The 26,722-nt window shown below is 45.0% G+C and overlaps 1 protein-coding gene across 2 annotated transcripts in view; it reads left to right on the forward strand.

The window, feature by feature from the left end:
- The window catches only part of TRAPPC9 (trafficking protein particle complex subunit 9), a 273,866-nt gene extending 249,993 nt beyond the window's left edge, over nt 1-23,873 (forward strand). For both annotated transcript variants that reach the window (XM_087706655.1, XM_087706654.1), the window contains 2 exons: nt 18,360-18,583; nt 20,587-23,873. In XM_087706655.1, the coding sequence (XP_087562781.1) occupies nt 18,360-18,583; nt 20,587-20,766 (404 nt within the window). In that variant the 3' untranslated portion in view covers nt 20,767-23,873. The remainder of the gene's footprint in view (nt 1-18,359; nt 18,584-20,586) is intronic.
- The last annotated feature ends 2,849 nt before the right edge of the window (nt 23,874-26,722 follow it).

Consider the following 26,722-nt stretch of genomic DNA (forward strand, 5'->3'; position numbering starts at 1 on the left):
AGTCTTATTATTTTTGAGGTGCAGGAAGCACACCTCTTAACCTCTGCCCGTGGATCAGCGGATCCAGAGAGAGCCGGAAGTTCTGTTTCTGGCACACTCTTGCCAGCGTCGCTGGGTCTGGTGCTGTTTTTGTAGCCGTCACTAAGACAAATGGCGCAGTACCTAGGGCAGTGATGGCGAACCTATGCGTGCCACAGGTGGCACACAGAGCCATTTGTCAGGGCACGCGAGGCGCTGCCCTGTCAGCTGGCCAGCGCACATGAGTTCACCCTTTTTTAAAGCCATTTTTCGCCCTCCCCAGGCTCCAAAGACTTTATAGGAGCCTGGGGAGGGTGAAAAGAGCCTCCCCCCGCCCCCGGAGGCCCTCCGGAGGCTTCATGACCTTCCCTGAAGCCTCCGGAGCACAAAAAACCGGCCCTATGGGCAAACCGGAATTTTGGAAACGGACTTTCGGTTTGCTCAGAGGGTCATTTTAACTGCTCCGGAGGCTTCAGGGAAGCCTCCTGAAGGTCCCTGAAGCATCCGGGGGGCTTCCAGGAGGCGGGGAAGGCTGTTTTCACCCTCCCCAGGCTCCTATAAAGCCTCTGAAGCCTGGAGAGGGCGAAAAAAGCATGCAGAAAATGGGGGGGGTCATGCCTGTAGTGCGCGCATGGGTACTGGGGGGGTCACACATTGCATTATGGGTGCGGCACGTCTGCACACGACTTCCCCCTGTGCTCCCCCCTCTTATGGCACGCGAGCCAAAAAATGTTCGCCATCACTGACTTAGAGTTTGCAGGAGCAGCCTCCGTGAGGATGGGGCACATGGGGTATGTCGTCCCTCTCCCCCCCCCCGGAAATTGCTGGAATCGGTTGCACACGTGCTTAAATATTTTAGGGGAGGGCTTATTTTAGCGCATGCACTCAAAATCCCAATTGGGCTTATTATCTGGGGAGGTCTTATTTTCGGGGAAACAGGACTACAGTGGGATCAAAAATGCCCTTGGGATATGATGAAATATTCCACGGCTTTTCCTTCACGTGATGGGAGGAGTAAACAGAAAACTTCTATTTCCCTTTATTATTTTCTTTCTTTCTTTCTATTTTGTGCTGAAAGCTTAAAATAGTCTTGCGATGCCATTTCGTAATTGAACTTTGCATTGGTTTGATATGCAGTAAGCCTTGCTATGTTTACCTTTCGGAAATAATGTTTTCTGGCACAGTACTACGAAGCTGAAGATTGAATGCTCTGTTAGAAAGGGAACTTCCTTGTGGTTATGCCAAGGAATCCTGATAAAACCTTCTTTTCCAAAGCCCCAGAAGGCAAGATAACAGACGATGGATGGAAACTAAGCAAGGAGAGAAGCAGACTGGAATTAAGAGAAACTTCCTAACAGTGAGATCAATTAACCAATCGAACGGCTTACCTGTAGAAGTTGTGGATGCTCCATCACTGGAGGTTTTTAAGAAGAGACTGGACAGCCATTTGTCTGGAATTGGTATAAGGTCTCCTGTTTGATGAGCAGGGGGTTGGACTAGAAGACCTCTAAGGTCCCTTCCAACTCTGTATTCTGTATTGTTCAGTTTCTAAAATGGTCTTTCTCAACTACCTGTCTTGCATCCTTCAAAAGACTCTTAACTATGGAATCAGAGGACAGATCCCTATGTCTTTACCTAGACCACTTCAACCAATCAGAAGAGAGATGGAAGAGACCTTGGTGGCCTTCTAGACCAGTGGTCTCCAACCTTGGCAACTTTAAGACTTGTGGACTTCAACTCCCAGAGTTCCTCAGCCAGCTGAGGAACTCTGGGAGTTGAAGTCCACAGGTCTTAAAGTTGCCAAGGTTGAAGACCACTGTTCTAGACCAACCTCCTGCTCAAGCAGGAGACCCTCTACTCTTTCAGACAAGTGACTGTTCTCTCTCTTCTTAAAATCCTCCGGTGATGAAGCACCCACAACTTCTGGAGGCAAGCCGTTCCACTGGTTAATTCTCCCCGCTGTTAGGAAGTTTCTCCTTAACTCCAGCTTGCTTCTCTCCTTGATTAGTTTCCATCCATCGTTGCTTGTCCTGCCTTCTGGTGCATTGGAAAATAAATTGACCCCCCCCCCCTCCTCTTTGTAGAGATACAAATACTGGGATACTGCTAGCATATTGACCCCCCCCCCCCTCGGCCCCCTTAGTCTTTCTTTTCTCTAGATTAGCCAAGCCCAAATCTTGCAACTGTTCTTCATACGTTTTAGTCTCCAGGCCTTGAATCAAAGTAGTGACTCGTCTCTGCATTAGGAACATACCAGCAAGATTTTACATGATGGTGATGTTATCCATTCAGTCGTGTCCGACTCTTGGCGATTCTATGGGCCAGGCCTCTCCACGTCTTCTGAACTTGCATTACCTCTTTGAGTTGTTCTATGATGTGGCTGGTGTCAGCTTTGATGGTATCCAGCCAGTTCTTTGGTTATCTGCTTTCCTTTTGCCGCTAACTCTTCCAAATATAATTAGCAATAGCAATAGCAGTTAGACTTATATACTGCTTCCTAGGGCTTTCAGCCCTCTCTAAGCGTTTTACAGAGTCAGCATATTGCCCCCAACAACAATCCGGGTCCTCATTTTACCCACCTCGGAAGGATGGAAGGCTGAGTCAACGCTGAGCCAGTGAGATTTGAACAGCCGAACTACAGAACTGCAATCAGCTGAAGTAGCCTGCAGTGCTGCATTTAACCACTGCGCCACCTCGGCTCTATAATTGCTTTCTCCGGTGAGTTTCCCCCATATGACATGGCCAAAATAAGTGAGACACAATTGTGTGACTTTGTATAGGGAGTTACGCACAACAGTGCTTGCTTGTTAGACACCTTTGCTATCCAAGGAATACGCAGTAGCCTTTCCAGCACCATAGCTCAACCAAATCTATTTTCTTTCCGTCTTGAATTTGTTTAAGGTCCAACTTTCACAACCAGAGGTACTGTTCTGACCCGGGCTTCCCAAGAGCATGAATCAAACTCCTTGTCCTAGCAAAAAAAATCCTTTTATTAATTTACTGTGAATTCTGCTCATTCACATCCAGCAAATTTTTCTGGGGAGGATTTACAGTCACAGACCTTATCTGGCTTGGAGAGCTGCCAGGCCGATATCTGCAAAACTTGGCAAAGAGTCGTGAACCAATGAAGCGAACTAATTGTCTCCTGCAAACTCCACTCCCCCTTCGCTCCTCTTTTATTTCCTCTGGGAGGGGCCATTCATCGTCCACCTGCGGCCTTACTCCCAACTTGACCCCTGCTCTTTAGCTTCATCTGGCAACTCTGCGCATGCGCACACTGGGAAATGGCTCCAGTTGTTCTGCCTCTCTGATGTCTGAGTCCGAAGGCAGCTGATAACTATCAGATGGCCCTGGCCCCCTCTCTGCCTCCGACACAGAGCCCTCATCAGAGCCTTCCCCAGACTCCAGGACTGGCCCAGGTTCCTCCCCAACCTCCTCACTGTCCGAATCTGCTGCCAGCTCCGTTGGCCACTGGTGGGCCACAACAGATACACAATAGAGCAGAATAACTTGTATTTGCTTGCCAGGCTGATATCATTGTATTTTTCCATATTCAATTCCTTGGCCAGAAAGTTATAATTATCACCAGGTTAACAATATTCATACCGTATAGGCGGCTTCATCTTGAGTAATCCGACGTAAATCCAAATATATAATGGGGATGTTGCCTCTCTTTATTTTGCTGGGTTAATTAGGAGCCACCGCATAACATAGGAAAAGAAATATAATTTCAGGAAGAATAATAGCTCAGTCTCTACTTCCCAAGCTGTACTTTAAAAAAAAAATTGGACAATTTATTTTGATTACAAGGTTTTCATGTTCTGGGCTAATCACCCCCAGAGTTCCTCTTTTAGTCTTACCGCTGGATTGAAATGAACTCAGAAATATCGGAGAAGAAAGAAGACCTCGGTGCACAGACTTCTCTGCAAAAGGAATTGATTTAATATTACTGTTCAGGAGGGAAACTCGCCAACAGTTTTGCACTCATTCTCCTTTAGATTCTTTCCATAGTTGTCTTTCTCTCTTAACCCATTTTCTTCCCTTCAATAACGGGCACGCTGCCAAACCTTGCATAACCGTAGTTGTAGGGCAGGCTGTAGTATCCATTAACTTCTCTGCTCCCCCATTTATTTTCTAGTAGCCTAAAGTTCTTGTCATTGTATCCCACCGATGCAAATACAAGAGTAAAAATCCTGTTTAAAAATGGAAAATGGAAAGTTTCTTTACGTGGAACGTGGCGGGGTGTCACCAACCCCCGGTCCATGGACCGGTACAGGAAGGCAGGGAGAGAAGGAAGAAAGGAAGGAAGGAGAGAAAAGGGGGGAGAAGGATGGAAGGAGGATGAGAAAGAGAAAAAAGAGGAGGAAGGAAAGAAAGAAAAAAGGAAGGAAGATGATGAGGAGGGATGAAGGATGGAAGGAGGATGAGAAAGAGAAAAAAGAGGGCGGGAAGGAGTTAGGAAGGAAGGAAAAGGAGGAAGGAAGGAAAGGCACAGAAAGAAAGAAAGAAAGAAAGAAAGAAAGAAAGAAAGAAAGAAAGAAAGAAAGAAAGAAAGAAAGAAAGAAAGAACTCCCCCCTCCCAAATAGCTTAGATTCTGCCTATCCTCTTTGCAAAAACTCCAGGTAAACTGTATTTTTTTAAGTAGAGGAGGATGAGAAAGAGAAAAAGGAAGAAGGAAAGAAAGAAAGAAAGAAAGAAAGAAGGAAGATGATGGGGAGGGATGAAGGATGGAAGGAGGATGAGAAAGAGAAAAAAGAGGAGGGAGGGAAGGAAGGAAAAGAGGGAAGAAAGGAAAGACGGAAAAAGAATGACAGAAGGAAAGAACTCTCCCCCCCCCCCAATAGCTTAGATTCTACCCATCCTCTTTGCAAAACCTCCAGGTATACCATATATTTTTTATGTAGAAGAGGGAACCAAATCCGAAGCGACGCTTCTCTGCAGATGGACATCTAGCAGTGCAGGGTGCCGTGGAGGTTTTGCATCAGGCGCCAAACACATTGCGAGGTTGCATTCAACCATTTTTGGAGGGGGGGGTTGTGAGTTTCGGCCAGGCGCTTTTTCTGAACGGAAGCGGCTCGGCTCGCCCCACGTGACAGTCCAAAATAGGGAGCCAAGATTAGAATGAGCTCTTCATTCATCTGTTGTAGATATGTGGCTTAGGAGACCTGAACTCATCTGGGGTAGGTATGTTGTATGATAAGGTAAAGGTAAAGGTTCCCCTTGCATATACATCCTAGTTGTTCCCAACTCTAGGGGGCGGTGCTCATCTCCGTTTCAAAGCCAAAGAGCCAGCGCTGTCCGAAGATGTCTCCGTGGTCATGGGGCCGGCATGACTCAACGGCAAAGGCGCATGAAACATTGTTTCCTTCCCACCAAAGGTGGTCCCTATTTTTCTACTTGCATTTTTTACGTGCTTTTGATCTGCTATGTTGGCAGAAGCTGGGAAAAGTAACAGGAGCTCACTCCGTTACGCGGCACTAAGGATTCGAACCGATGAACTGCCAACCATTCTGATTGACAAGCTCAGTGTCTTAGCCATTGAGCCACCACGTCCCTCATGGTTGTTCCAAATACATATATATATATACAATAGCAGAGTTGGAAGCGACCTTGGAGGTCTTCTAGTCTAACCCCCTGCCTAGGTAGGAAACCCTATACCGTTTCAGACAAATGGCTATCCAACATCTTCTTAAAGACTTCCAGTGTTGGGGCATTCACAACTTCTGGAGGCAACTTCTGTTCCACTGATTAATTGTTCTAACTGTCAGGAAATTTCTCCTCAGTTCTAGGTTGCTTCTCTCCTTGATTAGTTTCCACCCATTGCTTCTTGGTCTACCATTGGAGAATAGTTTGACTCCCTCTTCTTTGTGGCAACCCCTGAGATATTGGAAGACTGCTATCATGTCTCCCCTAGTCCTTCTTTTCATTAAACTAGACATACCCAGTTCCTACAACTGTTCTTCATACGTTTTAGCCTCCAGTCCCCTAATCATCATATACACATACATATACATACATACACACACACACACACTATTTCTATGTGCCCAGCCTGTCAAATCAAATGCCTTCAGCACCTGCCCTTGGCAAAAGCAATTTACAGGTCTGTATTATATCCGTTTCTTCCTCCGCAGCACAGTGATTGCTGTGATTCGAAGCAGCTTACACTTTCAAATATCTGCCTTATAAGCCTATGAGGACAGACTTCTGAGGATGGTAGGAGAAGGTGCCAGGCACGGAAGTCCTCCCCAGAACAGGCCTGCCATCAGTTCTCAGCCTGCTGATCGAAGCCCAGACACGCTGGACAGGCCATGTTGCGAGGATGCCAGACCATTGCATCCCCAAACAGTGTCCTGACCCAGGGTTCCCAAGAGCATGAAGCAAACTTGTCCCGGCAAAAAACCCTCTTATGAATTCTGCTCTGAAGTCACCTCCAGCAAAGTCTTTCAAGGGGGTATTTACAGTCACAGACCTTATCTGGCTTGGAGAGCTGCCAGTCCCATCTCTGCACCACTTGCAACCATCATAAATGCCAGCCAGTTGTCAAGCCTCCGAATGTAAATCACACAACCACGGGGGATGCTTGCCCCAACGGCCGTGTGTGTGTGAAAAACGGGCCTCAGTCACTTTCTTTCAGTGCCGTTGTAACTTTGAATGGTCACTGTGTGAACCAGAGGTGAGTTCCTACCAGTTTGCACCTATTGGGTAGAACCGGTTCGTCAAATCTACCGAACCTGTTAGAAGAGGTTCCACCAGTGGACCCGGAAAGCAGGCCACACCTACAGAAGAGGTTCCAAAAATTTTTGAAACCCACCACTGGTCCTTGGATATGATTATTCTACACTATCATGCTCCTATTTATAAAACTCGGTGCCTCTGTGAAAGGTAAGGATGGCTACTGCGTTTGTTGTGCAATCAGAACATTGCGTATGTTGAAGTTGTTTTAACGCAAACCAAAGATGCCTTTAAAAAAACAAGTTTACATCCTCTTCTTATGCATGCCAGTGCTGTGTGTGAGGGAATTTAAGGTGGTTCTGACAAGTGTCGTCGGCATCTTCATATCCGGTCACATGGGTGGCAAGACACTCCCATCTGGTCACATGGGCGGCAAGACACTCCCACAAGGGAGGCCACACCCACAGAGTAGGTTCGGACAATTTTTGAAACAGTGTGAACTGTTGTAAGTCAAGGACTACGTCTATATCCAAATGTCCTCCGGAGAACATCGGCCGGCCTTTTTGGTCAAGGGCAGATTGAGCCGTTAGACGAGACGAAGAAACTTTGTGCAATCCAAGAGAGCACAATAAAAGTTAAATGTTGCTTTAAAATATGACTTTAATATCACCAGTTGCAAAGAATGCCTGTTTGATCGCCGTAATGAGACCCACAATTGGATTGTCCAACGGCGGGAAGTGGAAAGCCACAGGATGATCCTAGCACAGATTCCCAGAGCGGTAACTATACATAACCCTAACCGATTCTCATCAACCAAATAGTCCCAAGACCGCACACGTTGACTGTACACTGGGAAATTATCAACCCAACCTTGTTCTATCGCCTCTTCTTTCAGAGCTACTAGTATTAAGCTTGTGGTGGTTGCGGTGGGGAAAAATAAATCTAACAAACAAAATAAAATCTCTATATCCTCTTCCTTCCTGTCTTTTAGATGCATTCGGGAACAAACCCAGCTTCTCTCTTTGCCTCATAACACTTGGTCACCAACCGGTGGTCCGCGAGAAAATTTTGGTGGTCTCCCGAAAAATTATTTGCACCTTTTATATTGCATTAAATCAGGGGGTCCTCAAACTACGACCCCTGAGCCGGATACGTGCAATGAATGCTTGTGTTGCTGCAGAGAGTCTCCCCCTTCGGGGTCTTTTTGTGGGGGGGCAGAAATTCTGACCTGGGGTCTGCTACAACCTCCTGGTGGGGGGCTTTGGTTGAAGGATGGAGGGAAGGGCCGCTGGTGGCAAAGAGCCGGAGAGCCACGTTTCAGTGGGACTGTATCATGGCCTGGAATTGGCTGATCCTCTCGGAAAAATAGGAGCCACCTTTGGTGGGAAGGTAACAGCGTTCCGTCCACCTTCGGCGTTGAGTCATGCCAGCCCTATGACCACAGAGACGTCTTTGGACAGCACTTTGAAACGGAGATGAGCACCGCCCCCTAGAGTCAGGAACGACTAGCACATATGTGTGAGGGGAACTTTTACCTTTAACAAGGCGAGGAACCTTAAATATCACTCTCAATTAGCCTGATCATCTCTATTTTTCCATCGCCTTAACAATGGGATTCCTGGGTTTTGTTCCTGGAATGCCAGGAATTGGGGCGGGGGGCGGGGGGGTATAAAAATCCCAGCACAAAATCAAGAGCCCGTTTAGCTTTTGCAGGATTTGCCAGCAAATCAATTCGGTCGGATTTTCCTGCTTTCTCGCCCTCAAAATCTCCTATAAAACTCCTTTGGTGTCTCATCTTTCTTTTACAACAGGTACCCAACGATCACGGTTGCAAAGTTTGCCCCTCAATGCTCCAAATTTTTCCATCATGCTTCAGATGGGGGTCATAAATTATTAAGGAAACAAATATGAAAAGGCCCAGCTCTGGAAATTTGGAGAGAGAAAGAACACATAGAGCTTAAATATTTAATAGCAAAATGCTAATTCATAGCATGTACTAAGTCTTGTTTGTTTGCTATAGTGATTGCTAAACTCAGGGTCTTAAATTTAACCAGCCGGGTTGCATTTATTTAAACTAACCATAGTTTAACCAGATCTTTGACTCCAATCTAAGACCTAGATGTTATTCATTCATTCACTTATCCACTCACCCACTCATTTCATTCATTTCAATTCATTTATTCATTCAATTTCTACAACGGCTCAACTCAACAAAGTGACTCTGGGTGGTTTCAAATTCTAAAAGGACAAAACAATTAAACATTAAAACAATCAAAACATCTACAAAATAATGAAGTGCAAACAGCAGCTATGACATTTAATCTCTCTATATAAAAGCCAAATCCACTCCTCCCCTTCCCTTCTCCCTTTCTCCCTTTTCCCTTTCTCATCTTCCTCCCTCCCTCCCTTCCTTCCCCCTCCTCTCCCTCCCTCCCTCCCTCTCCCTTTCTTTTCTTCCTCCCTATTCCCACCCCTCCCTCTCCCTCCCTCTTTCCCTCCTTCTCCCCTCCCTTCCTCCCTTTTCCGTTTCTCATCTCCTTCCCTTCCACCTCCTCTCCCTCCCTCTCCCTTTCTTTTCTTCCTCCCTATTCCCATCCCTCCCTCTCCCTCCCTCTTTCCCTCCTTCTCCCCTCCCTTCCTCCCTTTTCCGTTTCTCATCTTCCTTCCCTTCCCACTAATTCAATTTTACAATGTTGTGCATGAATGGGAATGTTACTGGAGATTAGGAAGCTAAAAAAAAGGATTATGAAAGCCAACGGATTGTTCAACAAATTAGTTTTGAGTTTTGCGGTAACAAGTGCAGTACAAAGAGTTTTGTTCTAGTTTTATATTCGGAATACATGCAACACTTTCATGCACCCAGAATTCTGACTTGATTGGCCTTAAAAAATAATAATAATAATAATAGAGTTCCGTCAGCCAGAGCTCCTCTTTATTTAAAATAAGGATATGTTGGCGAATGAAATGGTTATTATTTTTTCCTGTGTGGTAAACTTCTCTTTTAGGAATGCTGAGATGGATTCTTTCTTGTGGGCAAGTTGGCATTTTTTTAAAAAATGGTTATTATGTCAGGGGATGGATGTTGTATATTTCCCTTCTCGCTTTTCTCTCGGCAACCTCTGAAGAGTTGCAAATCTTGATTGTGATGCGCAGTTTCAGCTCCAGGATAGCAACGATGATCGGTTTCCGTCCAGATGGTACAATGCTAAGTGTGGTGTGCCTTCATTCTTCAATGGAGTGGAAACGAAAAACCATTTCATTTTAGAGTGAATTGGCTTTAACACAGACCTTTTAATGAATAACAGTGATTTAGCTGTCTTCCTGCTCTCTTACAATACAATAGCAGGGTTGGAAGGGACCTTGGAGGTCTTCTAGTCTAACCCCCTGCCTAGGCAGGAAACCCTATACCATTTCAGACAAATGGCTATCCAACATCTTCTTAAAGACTTCCAGTGTTGGGGCATTCACAACTTCTGGAGGCAACTTCTGTTCCACTGGTTAATTGTTCTAACTGTCAGGAAATTTCTCCTCGGTTCTAATTTGCTTCTCTCCTGGATTAGTTTCCACCCATTGCTTCTTGTTCTGCCCTCGGGTGCCTTGGAGAATAGTAATAGTAATAATACAGCAAAGAATACACATGTTTATAGGAGGCTCAGCTGGCGCCCGATTGCTGTTTGGCATTTGTGTGGTGTGTCCGAGGGGAAGGGAGTCCTCGTTTTATGATTCTGTTTTGTTTGGATGGATCTGCCTAACCTCTCCAGCTTTTTCATGACCAAGAGCCAAATCCAGCGTTGCGAATGAAAGAGGAGGTGGGCTGGGAAGATGAAAGGGAAAACGCTCTTGTCACAGTGTGCGGAAGGGATGATGCCCAGGTTCCTTCGATTAACAAAAACTCAGCACAAATTGGGATGGTTGGAACAAGAGCTCGGCAGCGGAAGGGGATTTCATCCAACCTCCTGCTTAGTGAAGCTGAAACAAGAAGCTGACAGCAGCCGCTTCAGATTTTTATAAGGGGGGGGGGAGAGAAGGGGTGTGGGAATTTGCCTGGTTTTAAACAGGCCAGGCCAAAGGATCTGCTTCCATCATAGCATAGCACAGCACAGAATAACAGAGTGGGAAGGGACCTTGGAGGTCTTCTAGTCCAACCCCCTGCTTCAGCAGGAAACCCTGCACCACTTCAGACAAATGGTTATCCAACATCTTCTTTAAAAGTTGCAGCGTTGGATCATTCACAACTTCTGGAGGCGAGTTGTTCCACTGATTCTTTGTTCTCACTGTCAGGAAATTTCTCCTCAGTTCTAAGTTGCTTCTCTCCTTGATTAGCTTCCACCCATTGCTTCTTGTTCTACCCTCAGGTGCCTTGGAGAATAGTTTGGCTCCTTCTTATTTGTGGCAACCCCTGAGATATTATGAAATGCATAATTTAATTTACAGTGAATTCCTCTTCCCCAAAGTCCTTCCTCTCCCACAGTCTTTCAAGATAGTTCACAATCACCCACCTTTATCGGACTTGGAGAGTGGCCAGGCTGATACCTTTCAGATGCTGAATACTTGGCAAGAATGCAGGAATGAACTAATTGTCTCCTGCAAACTCCACTCCCCTTTTGCTCCTCTTTTATTCCCTATGGGAGGGGCCATTCACCGTCCACCTGTGGCCTTACTCCCAAGTTGACCCCTGTTCTTTAGCTGTTCCCTTTGTCTGGCAACTCTGTGCATGCGCACACTGGGAACAGGCTCCAGCTGTTCATCTGCCTCACTGAAGTCTGACTCCGAAAGCAGCTGATAACTGTCAGACGGCCCTGGCCCCCTCTCTGCCTCCGACACAGAGCCCTCCTCAGAGCCTTCCCCAGACTCCAGGACTGGCCCATGTCCCTCCCCAACCTCCTCATTGTCTGAGTCTGCTGCCAGCTCCACTAGCCATTGGCAAGCCACAACACAATTGTCGTCTTAAGCCGAGGACTACCTGTGTTGATAATCCATGACACTACTCTTTGCTCTTTCTTCTTTTGAACTCTAGCTTGAACTTTTGGCAAATGACGGATCCTTTAGTAGTCTGTACTGTTACAATTATTCCCAACCATTCTCAATTTATGCAGTTCTTCCCATTACGAAGAAGTAACTGCAACACAACTTAAGCACTTCTCTGCCCATCTAAAGTACTGGATATGATTCACCTTGCCTAAGAGATATTTATGAGTGCTTAACACTTGGGTGTTAGGTTGCAGCTGCATTCTAAATTCCAGTATTGTACTATTGCTAGCAAAATTAAAATGCTGGTTGCAGTTCCTAGAAGAGGGTGAAACAAAGAGAAGTGAGTGGGATTCTCCAGATGGGATGAAAATGTACAGGTTGACCTCAATTTCTGGTGGCCCTGATTGGGATCAGTGACTTGTGGCCAATTTTATCAGCTTTATGGCTGTAATAGCAGAATATCCGAATAAGAGAGTTGTCAGGGACCTTGGAGAAATGAATAGAATAGAATAACAGAGTTGAAAGGGACTTTGGAGGTCTTCTAGTCCAACCCCCTGCTCAAGAAGGAGGCCATGTAACATTTCAGACAAATGGTTATCCAACATCTTCTTAAAAACGTCCAATGTTGGAGCATTCACAACTTATGGAGGCAAGTTGTCCCACTGATCAATTGTTCTAACTGTCAGGAAATTTCTCCTCAGTTCTAAGTTGCTTCTCTCCTTGATCAGTTTCCACCCATTGCTTCTTGTTCTACACTCAGGTTCCTTGGAGAATAGTTTCACTCCCTCTTCTTTGTGGCAACCCCTGAGATATTGGAACACTGCTATCATGTCTCCCCTAGTCCTTCTTTCTATTAAACTAGACATACCCAGTTCCTGCAACCGTTCTTCATCTGTTTTAGCCTCCAGTCCCCTAATCATCTTTGTTGCTCTTCTCTGCATTCTTTCTAGAGTCTCCATATCGTTTTTACATCGTCGTGACCAAAACTGGATGCAGGATTCCAAGTGTCTTCCAAGATCTTCTAGCCCAACCCCTTGCCCAATCAGAAGATCCTATCCCATTTCAGATCGGTGGTTCTCCAGTCTCTTCTTCAAACCTCCTGTGATGGAGCACCCAGAATTTCTGGTTTGAGAATGCTCCAACATAGGACGTATTTACGAAGAGATTGGACAACCATTTGTCTGAAATGGGATAGGATTTCCTGCCTGAGCAGAGGGTTGGACTAGAAGACCTCCAAGGTCCCTTCAAGCTCTGTTACTCTATTCTATTCTAAGCAGGAGACCCTATGCCATTTCAGTTAAGCGCTTGTCCAGCCTCTTAAAAACCTCCAGTGATGGAGGCACCCACAACTTCTGGAGGCAAGTCATTCCACTGATTAATTGTTCTCACTGTCAGGAAGTTTCTCCGTTAATTCCAGGTTGCTTCTTGATTACTTCAATCAGTCAGTCAGAATAGGTCTGGAAGGGACCTTGTAGGTCATCTAGTCCAGCCCCCAGCTCAAACAGGAGACCTAGCCTAAACCATTCCAGACAAGTGGCTGTCTACTCTCTTCTTAAAAGCTTCCAGTGATGGAGCATTCACAACTTCCGAAGGCAAGCCATTCCACCGGTTAATTGTTCTCATTGTTAGAAGTTTCTCCTTAGTTCTAAGTTAGCAATAGCAATAGCAGTTAGACTTATATAACGCTTCATAGGGCTTTCAGCCCTCTCTAAGCGGTTTACAGAGTCAGCATATTGCCCCCAAGAATCCGGGTCCTCATTTTACCCACCTTGGAAAGATGGAAGGCTGAGTCGACTATGAGCCGGTGAGATTTGAACCGCCGAACTGCAAAACTGCAGTCAGCTGAAGTAGCCTGCAGTGCTGCATTTAACCACTGCACCACCTCAGCTCTGTGAGAGAAGTTACTTCTCTCTTTGTTAAGTTTCCATCCATTGTTTCTTCTTCTGGTGGTTTGAAGAATAGGTTGTCCCTCTTTTCTTTCTGGCAGCCCCTCAAATATTGGCTATCTTCTCTCCCCCCCACCCCCACTCCCGGTACCTCAAAATTAGTTCGGGAGGCATTGTTGTCAGGAAGTCTGATAGATGTTTCTGTTACCCCCTTAATAATCCTTTAATTGCTGATGGATGCTTTAAGTTAGAAATCATGCCTTGGCTGAAATAATGTCACCTCAATTGCACTGGCTTCTTTTGCAAGGGAGAAAAAACCTGTCTTGTCTGGAATGACCCTTCCTTCATTGTGCGCGTCACTAAGCAGGGCAGCCTCTTCCCACAATGAACCTAACGCAACTTCTTAGATTCTTGCTCAACTCCAAGAAGGTTTTTTTAAAAAAAATAGTTTTTATTGAACATTTTCCAGTTTAAAGCAACCACAAGTAAAAAGAAAAGAAAAAAGAAATAGGAAAAAACACAAGAAAAAATGCAAACAGATAAAAACACGAACAACGTAACAATATAATATAATTTTACAGCTTCCCGTATCGGCACATATGTTCTGCTTTTGTAATTTACTATTCGATTGTTACCTTCTCATAAATGTTAACAATTCTAATACTAAAGTAGTAATTATATTGTAATAGAATAGTATAGTACATATAATCATATTTTTACATACATACATTTTTCTTCGTATTATAATCAATAGTTTTGAAGACTTTTATTTCTTATTTTGGCTTCTATTCTCTAGCCACTTGTACAGTCTACTCCAAATTTTATAATAGTCCGACTCTTCTCTTTCTTTTAACTCCATAGTCATTCTATTTATTTCAGCACATTAGAATCTCTTTCTAATTACCGTCTCATCTGAGGAAGTAGTTTTTTGTTTCCAATTTTGTGCAAAGGTGATCCTAGCAGCAGTTAGTATGTGTAGCAGTGGTGGGATTCAGCCACTTCACACCTATTCGGGAGAACCGGTTGTTAACTTCCTAAGCAGTTCGGAGAACCGGTTGTTGGAAGAAATATCATTTTGTTTTTTTTCCCCTTTACAGGGCTAATCCTGTAAGGAAGGCAGGAAGGAAACTTTCTGGTGTTATTTCTAGCCTAATCTTTATTGCCCTGCTTACAGAAACTGCCTCTCCAGTTAACCCTTATTACATTGTAACAGCTAAGGTGAAGCGCCCATCGACCTGAGAGATGTTGAGTTGGCCACGCCCAGCCAGTCACATGACCACCGAGCCATGCCTACCCAGCTGGTCATTAGGGCAGAGAACCGGTTGTTAAATTATTTGAATCCCACTACTGATGTGTAGTATTATATATTGATATTTCTTGTCCATCTTCGGGTCTAGTATCCCTAATAAACATAATTCTGGTTTCAATTCTGTCTTATGTTCCTTCCAACCAATCCTTAATTTTAAGCCCATATTTCCTGGCGTGGGGACACGTCTCCCAAGAAGTTTTATTTGTGGGAACCAACCCGAGATAAAATTCAGATTCAGCGTTGATCTGCTGTATAAAAACCTGGAGCTGTTTTGACAGGATCGAATCCTTGACAAGCAGCTCATGTAATCTCTGTTTCTACGCACCATCTGTGTTAGCAATCCAAACACACAACGGACGGACTTTACTCTTTGGCAAGCGCCGTCAACCGTTTCCGAGGGACCTGAAACCGAAATAATTTCTTGGTTCAGGTGAGTAAGGGTAGTTTCCCCATAATCAGCTGCCTCCCCCCCCCCACCTCTGCAAACAGGACTGGTTGTTCGACGGAGCAAAGCTGCCTTTATACCTTTTGGATAGGCGCCACGTTAGGTTTTGCTCAGGAAATAATTAATCTCTCTAGGCATACAAACCCTCAATCAATCGTAGACTAATTGGCTGTGGGAAAGATGAAATCAATTTTCTCCTATCTGAAGTTTCTGTCTTGTGACCTTTTACATTTTAATTGGATGCGAGATCGGAGGCTTTTCACGGACACATAGAGAGGAAGGTGTGGTACACCACCAGATGAAAGTGGGAAGGCGAGTGAGTTTACCCTTCATTGGACTGTTCCCATTGCAGAGACAACGTAAGGATTGGAGAGCAGTGAAATATCTGAATTCTATACCTGATACCGGTATTAGGCCTTCTTAAGAGGGAGTAAACAATGATTATCGATTGTAATGTTAATGAAAAAAAAATAAAAGAGCTCAGAGAAGAACATCAAAAATGGTTAGGGGCCTAGAAGTTAAAACACACAAATAGTGATTGCAAGAATTGGGTATAGTTAGTTTAGGGAAAAGAAGGACCATGGGTGACATGATAACAGTCTTACAATACTTGAAGGGCTTCCACAAAGAAGAAAAGGCCAACTTGTTTACCAAATCACATGTAGGCAGGACAAGAAACAATGGACAGAAACTAACCAAGAAGAAAAGCAATCTAGAACTAAGGAGAAAATTCCTACAAGTGAGAACAATTAACCAGTGGAACAAATTGCCTACAGAAGTTGTGGGCGTCCCATCCCTGGAGGCTTTAAAGAAGAGACTGGACAGCCATTTATCAGTATAGATTTCCTGCGAGAGCACGGGGTTGGTCTAGAAGACCTCTAAGATCCTTCCAACTCTGTTATTCTGCAAGATAAAAAGAGCTTTAGCCCAGGCTAAGAAAGATCCCTTCCAACTGTTATCCAGTTTTGGTCACCACACTATTAAAAAGATGTTGAGACTCTAGAAAGAGTGCAGAGAAGAGCAACCAGGATGATTAGGGGACTGGAAGCTGAAACATATGAAGAATGGTTGCAGGAACTGGGCATGGCTGGTCTAGTGAAGAGAAGGACCAGGGGAGACATGATAGCAGTCTTCCAATATTTGAGAGCTGTCATAGAGAGAAGAGGATCAAGCTATTTTCCAAAGCCCCCGAAGGCCAGACAAGGAATAATAGACCAAAACTGAACAAGGAGAGATTCAACCTGGAAACAAGGAGACATTTTCTAACAGTGAGAACAATCAACCCATGGAACAGAAGTTGCCTCCAGAAGTTATGGGAGCTTCACCATTGGAAGCTTTCAAGAAGAGACTGGACTGGCATCTGTCAGAAATGGTGTAGGGTCTCCTGCTTGGGCGGGGGGTTGGACTAGACGATCTACAAGGTCCTTTCCAACTCTGTTAAGCTGTTAAATCTGTTACTGTTAATTACAAGTAATGTGCTGGATGAGTGTAATAAGACATCTGATCCTGAACCTTTGGATCGAAAAGATTGGAGAAATTAAAGAAGGCTTTTTCTTAGCGCTAACCCAACCATTGTAGGAGATAACCAATCTGAGCCCGAGGGAGGAGTCAAACACATCATAAGTCACGAGTCTTTGCGTGCCCGAAGAGATCTAAGCCCAGCCCTCCTTGATTGCTTTTCTTATCTCCCGCGGATTTCCCTTGGCTGTTAGTTGGTCAGATTCTTGTAGAGATCTTAAGCTTGCAATAAATCTTTACACTCATTTGAACTGCCTGAATCTCCTGATTTCCACCCTCACCCCGGCGTTTGACAGCCATCGCATGTTCTGTCCATAAGCCTATTATCCTGGCAACATCCATATTTTCCTGGGAATGAGCTCAGTGTGTGATCGCTAATTACCCCGGCCTCAATTTGGCAAGAGAGCCGGAAAGTTTACTTTGCCAGAAATGTCTCGGCTGTGTCGACCACATGCACAAAGGGACGCTTCATTGGCAGTCCTTGCGAGAGCAGTTTCTTTATTCGTAAAGCTTTTCTATTCAACGGCCCTCTCTTTTTATTTCTGAAAAATGTACGACCCTCATGAACAGGAATGATTTTTTTTCGTTTTATTATTTTCCTCCCCACCCCCCACCCCCAAGCTGCGGTGAGATCTTTGGGGTGATTTGTCATGCACAAAAACAGGCAGCTGGGAAGGGTTGTGACAGTGACAAAATATTAGGTTTAGCTAAAATGGTTTCTACTGACAAAACTAAAAATAACAGAGAGGAGAAGGGTGAAGCAAGAACGTGAAAAAATAAATGAAAAAAAAAAGTTGACCTGCTTGATTGGAGGCTTGTTATTGCTGAATTAATCTACCAAAAATGAATGTTTCTCGCGGCTCTGTCAGTTGATGAAGTTTTGAAGGTGTTAAGGATACCTGCACTCTTTGGTGTCATTCAGGAAGAGCTGATAATAATAATAAAAAAAATAGGGGTACATATTTTAAAATGTTATCCCCATTGGCAACACCTATGCATGGTATTCATTTACTAATGAATACTGTTTTGAATTAACCCGAGGATGTGTTTGTGACATGAATTGCAACATTTAGCGGATTTTTGGTTGGCACCAGGGGTGGGTTTCTCGCCCCGTTCCAACCGGTTCGGTTGGAACGGGGCCGGCGGCGTCCTCGTGCACACGTGCAGTGCATGCATGCGTACTAGCGTCTGTGTGATGCTCCAGCTGCTTCTGGAGGATCACGCAGGCGCTGTATGCGTCCTGCGCATGCGTGGAAGCGCAGAACTCGTCAAAACCGGGTAAGAAACGCGGGCGGGCGGGTGGACACTTCGGCGTTCCCGGAAGTTACTTACTTCCGGGTTCGCCGACCAACCGGTTCGCGGGGACCGCCGCAAACCGCCTGAAACCCACCCCTGGTTGGCACCCAAATTTTTCGTGGTCTGAGCTCTATTCGACTCGACTCTATTCTAATATCCTATCCTATCCTGTTCTAATTTAGAATTTCAACCTCTCGAAGCAAAACACATTCACCCGTTCTTTCGCTTTTTGCATTGCAGACGTGATGGTGGAAGGGAAGCCCTGTGACTCGGATGTTGTAGCAGATTGCACCGTCGGGGATCCCGTGAAGCTGGAAGTGAAACTGACCAATTGGAGCAAGCACAACGTCGGACCCTTCTCCCTCACCGTGATCCCTTACCAAGATTATCAAAACGGCGTCCACAATTACGATCTCCAAGATGGCATCACTTTTGTTGGCTCCAACACCTTTTATATCGACACGGTAAGTCCGTGCTTGGTTGTATTTATTCGGCCTCCAACTTAAGATGTTAAAAGAAAGGAAGGTATAGCAGTTGTTCTGTGCTATTTTATTCAACGGTTTCTTTGAAGGGACTTTGGATTCCTCACATTTCACTGTTTAAAAAAAAGCATGGATTTATTTGTTTGCTTGCTTACATTTTTTAAAGTTTACCCTCCACTTTGTATAACAACAGAATGTTTGACACCACCAATAAAAATAACAATATATATGTTAGGGTTCCAAGTAACACACCCATAGCAAATAAAACTCTGAGGCAGGTAGATTCCTCAAATATTTACATACCCCTCACATCCTGGACATAAATTGTTTCAACTCCTACCCTCAAAACAACGCTATAGGGCACTGCACCCCAGAACAACTAGACACAAGGACAGTTTTTCCCCGATTGCCATCACTCTGCTAAATAACTAATTCCCTCAACACTGTCACATTATCTACTACGACTGTATTACTATTATTCTTCTCTTCCTTCCTAGTACCTACCTCTTCCCACTTATGACTATAACCATGTTGCTTGTATTTTTAAATTTTATATTCTTTTATTTGTTTCCTTATTAGTAACCTATGGCTTTCACTAAGTGTTGTACCTTAGGATTCTTGATGAATGTATTTTATTTTCTTTTTCTTTATGTACACTGAGCGCATATGCACCAAAAACAAATTCCTTGTGTTTCCAATCACACTTGGCCAATAAAGAATTCTATTCTGTTCTATTCTATTCTGTTCTAAATCTGCAACAACAATGAGGATCCAGATTGTTGAGAGCAAGAGGCTGACTCTGTAAAACCGCTTAGAGAGGGCTGTAAAGCACTGTGAAGCAGTATATAAGTCTTAAGTGATATTGCTATTACCAAGCTAGGTAACATCATCAGTGCACTGCGGGGTCCTTGGTGCTCTCTTGAGTTAATGAAGCATCTGCAAGACAACCAAATTTGAAGAGCACTGAGCACATTTGATTTCAAGCCCAAAGATTTTCTCCTATCAATTTGCAACAAAGAGGCACTGATCAATAGATTCAGCAGAGGTCCATTCTTGGAGTCTCCTGGAGAAGTCATATTTTAAACCAGGAACATGAACCCTTTTTCAATGGTAGGATGGAGAAACCAAACACATAAACCACTGGTGAAATTCAAATACTTTTACTACTGGTTCTGTGGGAGTGGCTTGGTGGGCATGGCAGGGGAAGGATACTGCAAAATCTCCATTCCCTCCCCACTCCAGGGGAAGGATACTGTAAAATCCCCTTTCCTCCCCACTCCAGGGGAAGGATACTGCAAAATCTCCTTTCCTCCCCACTCACTCCAGGGGAAGGATACTGCAAAATCTCCATTCCCCCCCCCACTCCAGGGGAAGGATACTGCAAAATCTCCATTCCCTCCCCACTCCAGGGGAAGGATACTGTAAAATCCCCTTTCCTCCCCACTCCAGGGGAAGGATACTGCAAAATCTCCTTTCCTCCCCACTCACTCCAGGGGAAGGATACTGCAAAATCTCCATTCCCCCCCCCCGCTCCAGGGGAAGGATACTGTAAAATCCCCATTCCCTCCCCACTCCAGGGGAAGGATACTGCAAAATCTCCATCCCCCCCCCCCGCTCCAGGGGAAGGATACTGTAAAATCCCCATTCCCACCCCACTCCAAGGGAAGGATACTGCAAAATCATCTTTCCCTCCCAGTCAGCTGGGACTCAGGAGGCAGAGAATAGATTGGGGCGGGGCCAGTCAGAGGTGGTATTTGCCGGTTCTCCAAACTACTCAAAATTTCCGCTACCGGTTCTCCAGAACTATTCAGAACCTGCTGAATACCACTTCCCTCTCTCTCTCTGCCTCTCCCTCTCCCTCCTTCCCTCTCTCCCTCCCTCCCTCCCTCCCTCTCTCTCTCTCTCTCTCACACACACACACGCACACGATTCCTATATTTTGCATTGTCTCTCTCTGCTCTAATTCTCCCATCCTTTTCTTTCAGGTGAAGCCGACAGAAAACTCCATGTGCGTCGGGGCGCTTCTATTTCTCTGCACAGGTGACTTTTACCTGAACATCAAGTTCCACGAAGGCAACTCAAGCAAGGAGTTTCCCCCTTCCTGGTTATGCCTGCCCAGCATTCACATCCGAGCGGTGCCCTCCGTGATCCAGACCAAGTTGTAAATGTCAATGCACAGTAGTCTCAGGTAGCATCCACCGCCTTGGCCCCGGGTTCGCCTCTCTCTGTCTTGCTTTCTACTCCAGGTTTTCTACACACCTTGGAGAGGCATGTTGAAGTACTTACCTGCAAGTAGCTAACCGTAACCGGACAATCGCTTTTGCTCGTTTAAGAAGGGGCAACGTTATATACCGAGGAACTGGATTTTCTTCATTTACAATGGTTTACAGGGTGATCTTTTTTTTTTTTTTTTAGAAATACGTTTCAGTTATTAAGATGTACGTAACATTGGGCTGTATCCACTGATTTCTGAAATGATCCTCAAATTAATTGCATCGTTGCTTGTCTGCTTGGATGATTTCTATAAAGTTATAACATAACTCACGGCTTGCAATTCTACATTTTCCTTCTCTGTTCACTTGAGCTTTCGGGATTCTTTTAAACTTTTAAAGACTCTTCTAAATTCTTTACAAACTGTATAGGAGATGCAAGCCTTCTTTTCTCCTACTCTGGCCCAGTCAGTTCAGCTCTCAGAATCTTGAAATCCCTCAATATATTTGTTTTGTTTTGAAAAGTAGTCCAGATTTAAGAACTGTTGTGGCAAAATATAATTTGGTAGGTCCAGCAAGATGTCAAATGTTTGTTTTGGCTTTGCCACTTTTGAACCTCTTGAGTTTGCAGACTTTGGACACGTACCCAAGAGGTCATTTTTCGACTTTTCAGCTGAATTTCAGAAGCACGGATAAGCCTTTACTAGTTGAATGAAATGGTGCTTAAACTACCATATTTTTCAGACTATAAGATGCACTTTTTTTTGTCTCCCAAAAGGGGGTGCAAATTTCTGTGTGACTTATAGACCGAATATTGCTGAAGCCCCACCTACTCACTGGCCATTTTTTGGCCTATGCATGCCCCGTTTTCAGGCCTTTTTTCGGCCCATTTTCAGAGCTTTTTTTTAAAGATTTTAACTCCGAAACCCTCTTTTCTAGCAGCTCTTTTCGAAGAACACAAAACATTCCACTTCTTACAAAGTCGCTTCCTTCCAACGCAAACCCTCCTCAAAAAAGAGATTCATTCATTCTGATCTTCCCTTTTCCTTTGGCTGAAGACAATGATTAACTCTTGTTTCGTTTTTATTTTATTTTTGCAAAGAAATCATCGGATTTCGACAATACTAATTGTTAATGGGATTGTATGCTAAATTTGCACCGGCTTCCAAAGGTGTTGATTTAGGCCTGAATTATTATTACTCATAAAAAGTACAAAAGTCAATATGTGGCAATAGAGCAAAAAAGGGGGGAAAATCAAGATTAAAGGCTAACAGTCAGTCGCCTGAATGATGCTTACTTAAGGGGATATCTTTCTCCCAGCTTTCTTTGCTTAGTGCAAATTTGCTTCACATCATCCAATATTAAATAGCTGTCGTTCTCGGGAACCCACGGAGCAGAAATCCTGATTCTGCATTCTCCTTGGCGAAGAGGATATTATATTATGCATCTCGCCTCCCCCTTTTAAGCGAGAGATGCTTATCCTATTTCACTTGGCTGACACGCAGGCCTTCCTTTGCAGATAATCGGGGTTCATCAAGGGCAAATCCATGGAACATGGCCCCATTTAAAATCTCCCTGGATACAGAGCGTTTCCTTCGATCTGTAATCTCTATATTTTGATGATATGCAGCGTTTATTTTTTTTAATTAAAAAAAAAATCAACCTGCATTCCATTTCCACACTGGGGTGGGCAAAAAAAAAATCTGCATTTCACTTTATTTCTTCTCTCACCCAGCTGAACGCTGTAGTTGTACTGATTATCCGATAATGGAGACATTCAACTCCCTTTTATAAAACCCGTGAATTTCTTCTACCCTGGTCTTAAAAGATCCGTAATACAGAGCATCACCAAAAAAGTTAAAATCCTTGTAGCGGGTTCGTTCAACAAGTTATCCGCAGTTCAGTGGTGGGTTCCGGATCCCATTGCTACCGGAACCCTGCGACGGGGCCAGGCATCTACCACATCTGCTCACGCATGCACACCCACCGTCCTGCGGCGCTCCAGCTGCTCGGCAGAGCGCGTGCACAAATGGTTGGGTCAAATACAGGTAAGGAACACGGGTGAGTGGGCCCGCCGAAGCATCGTACCGGAACGGTGCCTGCTACTCCCAGCAGGCACTGGTATGCCTGTACTGGGACATACCGACTGGAACCCACCACTGCCACAGTTGCTAACCCCTATTGCTTGCTTTGGATGAGCGGCTCACCTTTTTCACTCGTGCGAAACGCTCAAGAAATCGGCGGCCAGTCCCGCTAACCGCCGATACCACCATACCGTGTCGAAACAAGCAGCTCTATTTCCGCCTTCTCTTCCTTGCCCCTTCCTTGATGAGCTCTTCTCTTCTGCCTCACCGTCAGTTCAGACGCGGCTTGCCAGCAAGACCTCTTCAATAATAAATACCGCTCCACGCCGAGTGACCTTCCCGAGTGGCTCCATTCTAGGAATGTAGCCTCTCCCATCTCCTTCTTGCTCGCTTGAATGATGATCTGGTTTGGCATTTTCCCGCTGCACCAAATCCCAAGAAGAGGCAGAAACACTGGTTTTAATACTTCGAGAATCCTGAAAAATGATAAGTTTCTACTTAGAGGAAAATATACTAACGGAGTAGTAATGATTTCACTGAGGTGCGTTTAGGTGTACTGACACATTCACAGGGAAGAATATTCCACGGAAAGTTGTAAGCGCACCTCTTATTTTATTTCCTTACCTTTTACACGTTAAAACTCTTTAATATATTAGAATTCCACTGGAGTTTCCTGCAGGGAGTGCATTTAAAAAGATAACATCTCGGTGTATGTATGTGTAAGTTATTCCCTCTTAACATCTCCTCCCTCAGAAAATGCGGTTGATTTCATTATCTCCTAATGTGGTGTGTAACGGGTCAGCTTTCGCTTGTAAATCTGAGGTGACACCATTAAATGAGTTAAGCCCTCCCTTGTTTTTAAATCTGTTACAAATTCAGGACAGAATTCGGCCTGTTCTGGGTGTGCTCGTGGCAAATTGAAACCATAAATTATTTGAACTTGTCAAATAAACAGCTTTCAAGGCTTTTCTTATCCAACTGCTGGGCTGTCTTTATTTTCATTGGGATTTTTTTTTTTTATCATTTCTAATTATACGTTAAGGGAGACGGTGGCTCAGTGGCTAAGACGCTGAGCTTGTCGATCAGAAAGGTTGGCAGGTTGGCAGTTTGAATCCCTAGTGCTGCATAATGGAGTGAGCTCCCGTTACTTGTCCCAGCTTCTGCCAGCCTAGCAGTTCGAAAGCACGTAAAAAATGCAAGTAGAAAAATAGGAACCACCTTTGGTGGGAAGAGAACAGCATTCTATACACCTTCGGGGTTTAGTCATGCCGGCCGCATGACCATGGAGACATCTTTGGACAGCACTGGCTCTTCGGCTTTGAAACAGAAATGAGCACTGCCCCCTAGAGTCAGGAACGACTAGCACATATGTGCGCGGGGAACCTTTACCTTAACTTTAATTATACTTTCCCTTAGTAGCAGATAGAATCTGGAACAGAAAGGAAGCCTTTCAGAGTCTCCCTCCATCAGGTAATATAATATAAACTTTTTAACACCTCCCCCCCCAAAAAAAAAGGTTTCTCAAAATAAAATGTGAATCAAGGAACCCTCCTTAGGGAAAATATCTGCGGCTCTGCCATCTTGAATTTAAAATTGTGTCAGAGGCAGAGTCAAGCACAGATCCATTGGGAGACTCCAATCGTGATTTTTCTCACAGCGTCTGAAATTAAGGAATGGGTATAATTTATCAGCTGTCGCAAAGGATTAACATTTGCCAATCACACGGTCTCTGAGACCTAGTTTTGTCTCTTGGATCTCAGTCCTTCAGAGCTTTTCTCTTCGTTGGAGAGAATTCCCAAGACACTTGAAACATTGGTGCAAACTCCGGTAATTGAGATGCAGTCCCAGATTGGAAAGATCTGGGCTAACCATCAATTACTCTTTTTTCTCTGAAAATAAGACCTACTGTATTTTTCAGACTATAAGACGCACCAGAGTATAAGACGCACCATGATTTTGAAGAGGTAATTTTTTTAAAAAACGTTTTTGCACTCTGCAGGCCTCCCAAACCCTCTGCACGCCTCGTTTTTTTTTAAAGGGCATGCAGAGCTGTGGTAGGCTTGTAGAGTGCTCCTGGGGGCTGCCCCCCCCAAACGAGCAAAAAAATGGGCCATTTTTTGCAAAAAAAGGGGGGGCATGCAGAGGTTTGAGAGGCTCTTGGAGTGCTCCTGGGGGTTGGAGGGATGATAAAAAATGACCCGTTTTTTTGCAAAAAGGGGGGGGCAAGCATGCAGAGGCTTTAGGAGGCATGTAGCCCTCGTGCTTATTTTGGGGGCCCAAAGAAAATAAGACTCGGTTTTATTTTTGGGGAAATGCAGGGTATTTCCTAGGCACTATTGCAATGCTGGAGAAGACTCTTGGGCTACAAAGAGATCAAATCAGCATATCATCTTCTTTTCACAACCCTATAATCCCTTGCAGGGTGGAGTCTGGGCAATTGAATCGAGCTGAGTGTTTACTGGCCAGATGCCCTTCGTGTCGCCAATGCAGAGTTTTGTTCAGCAGATGTATTCTCATTGTGCCCAGAAAAGAGATCAGATCAGTATATCTAGGGGCAGTGATGATTAACCTTTTTGTTGTCACATGCCAAAAGCGTGCAACACCTCCGCGCCCCGCCCACCTGTGTGTGTGACTCCCCACATTCCCCCTACCACCCACACCTGCACACGCTCCCCTGCATTCTGCCCCACCCCCTACGTATGTGCACATGACCCCCAATGCGCCCAGTTTTGGACCTCCTGGGACAAAAAATGGGCTGCGGGGAGGCTCCACCCCGCACTCCCCTCTGTTCTTGAACATGCACACATATCTGCAGGCGCCCCGCCCCCGCGCATGTGCGGCAGAGACCTGAAAATCAGCTGGCCGGCAGGAGACATGCACACATGCGCGGTGGAGCTGAACTGGGGCGACAGCCATCATGGTCCTAGGGGAAATTCACCCAGGTTGTTCTTTGGAAGGACAGATATTGAAGCGAAAGCTCAAGCACTTTGGCCACTAGATGAGGACTTACCAGCAAAGACCCCGATGCTGGGAAAGAAGGAAGGCAAAAGGAGGAGGAGAGAGCAGAGGATGAAATGAGCGTTGTTGATGCAGTGAACATGAATTTGGGCAGATTCCAGCAGACGGGAGGACGGGGGCCTGGTGTGCTATGGTCCATGAGGTTGTGAAGAACCCGACACAACTTACCAACTGAACAACAACAGGCACCATTTCAGGTCCTGAAGGCGACTATGGTTTTTCTGTAATGGGCTTTTTCACTAAGACAGAGGTGGTATTCTAGCGGCTTGGACCGGATCGCCCGAACCGGTAGTGGAAATTGCCCGGCTCTATGACATCCCATGTAGTCCATTTTTTTTCACCAAAAGTGCCTGCGCTCACCTTTGCGAACCAGTAGGGAAGGTAAGTGTATACCACCCTTGTCCGAAGGGCCTGCCCAACTCCTTTGAAATGCCCCTCCCCACCAGAAACTTAGATGGGTGGGAATGGGAAAAAATAGGCGGCTGGGTGACTTCGGGCTAATCACCAGGAAACGGCGAATTGCACAAAAGCCTCAGATGTGAAAGCCACCTGAGACGGTTGCCAAGCATCTGACTTTTGATCCTGTGACTGTGGGGATGCTGCAATGGTCATAGGTGTGAACAACGGTCATAGGTCATACTCATAAGCCTCCAGACGTTGTAAATACTTCAACGCTGGAAGTTTTTAAGAAGAGATTGGATAAGCATTTGTCTGAAATGGTATAATGTTTCCTGCCTAAGCAAGAGGGTTGGACTAGAAGACCTCCAAGGTACCTTCCAACTCTGTTATTCTATTCCATTCCATATTCT

This window comes from Thamnophis sirtalis, unplaced genomic scaffold, assembly GCF_051295495.1.
Source record: "Thamnophis sirtalis isolate CommonGarterSnake01/CBP01778 unplaced genomic scaffold, rThaSir2_p1.2 scaffold_2, whole genome shotgun sequence".
Taxonomy (NCBI): domain Eukaryota; kingdom Metazoa; phylum Chordata; class Lepidosauria; order Squamata; family Natricidae; genus Thamnophis; species Thamnophis sirtalis.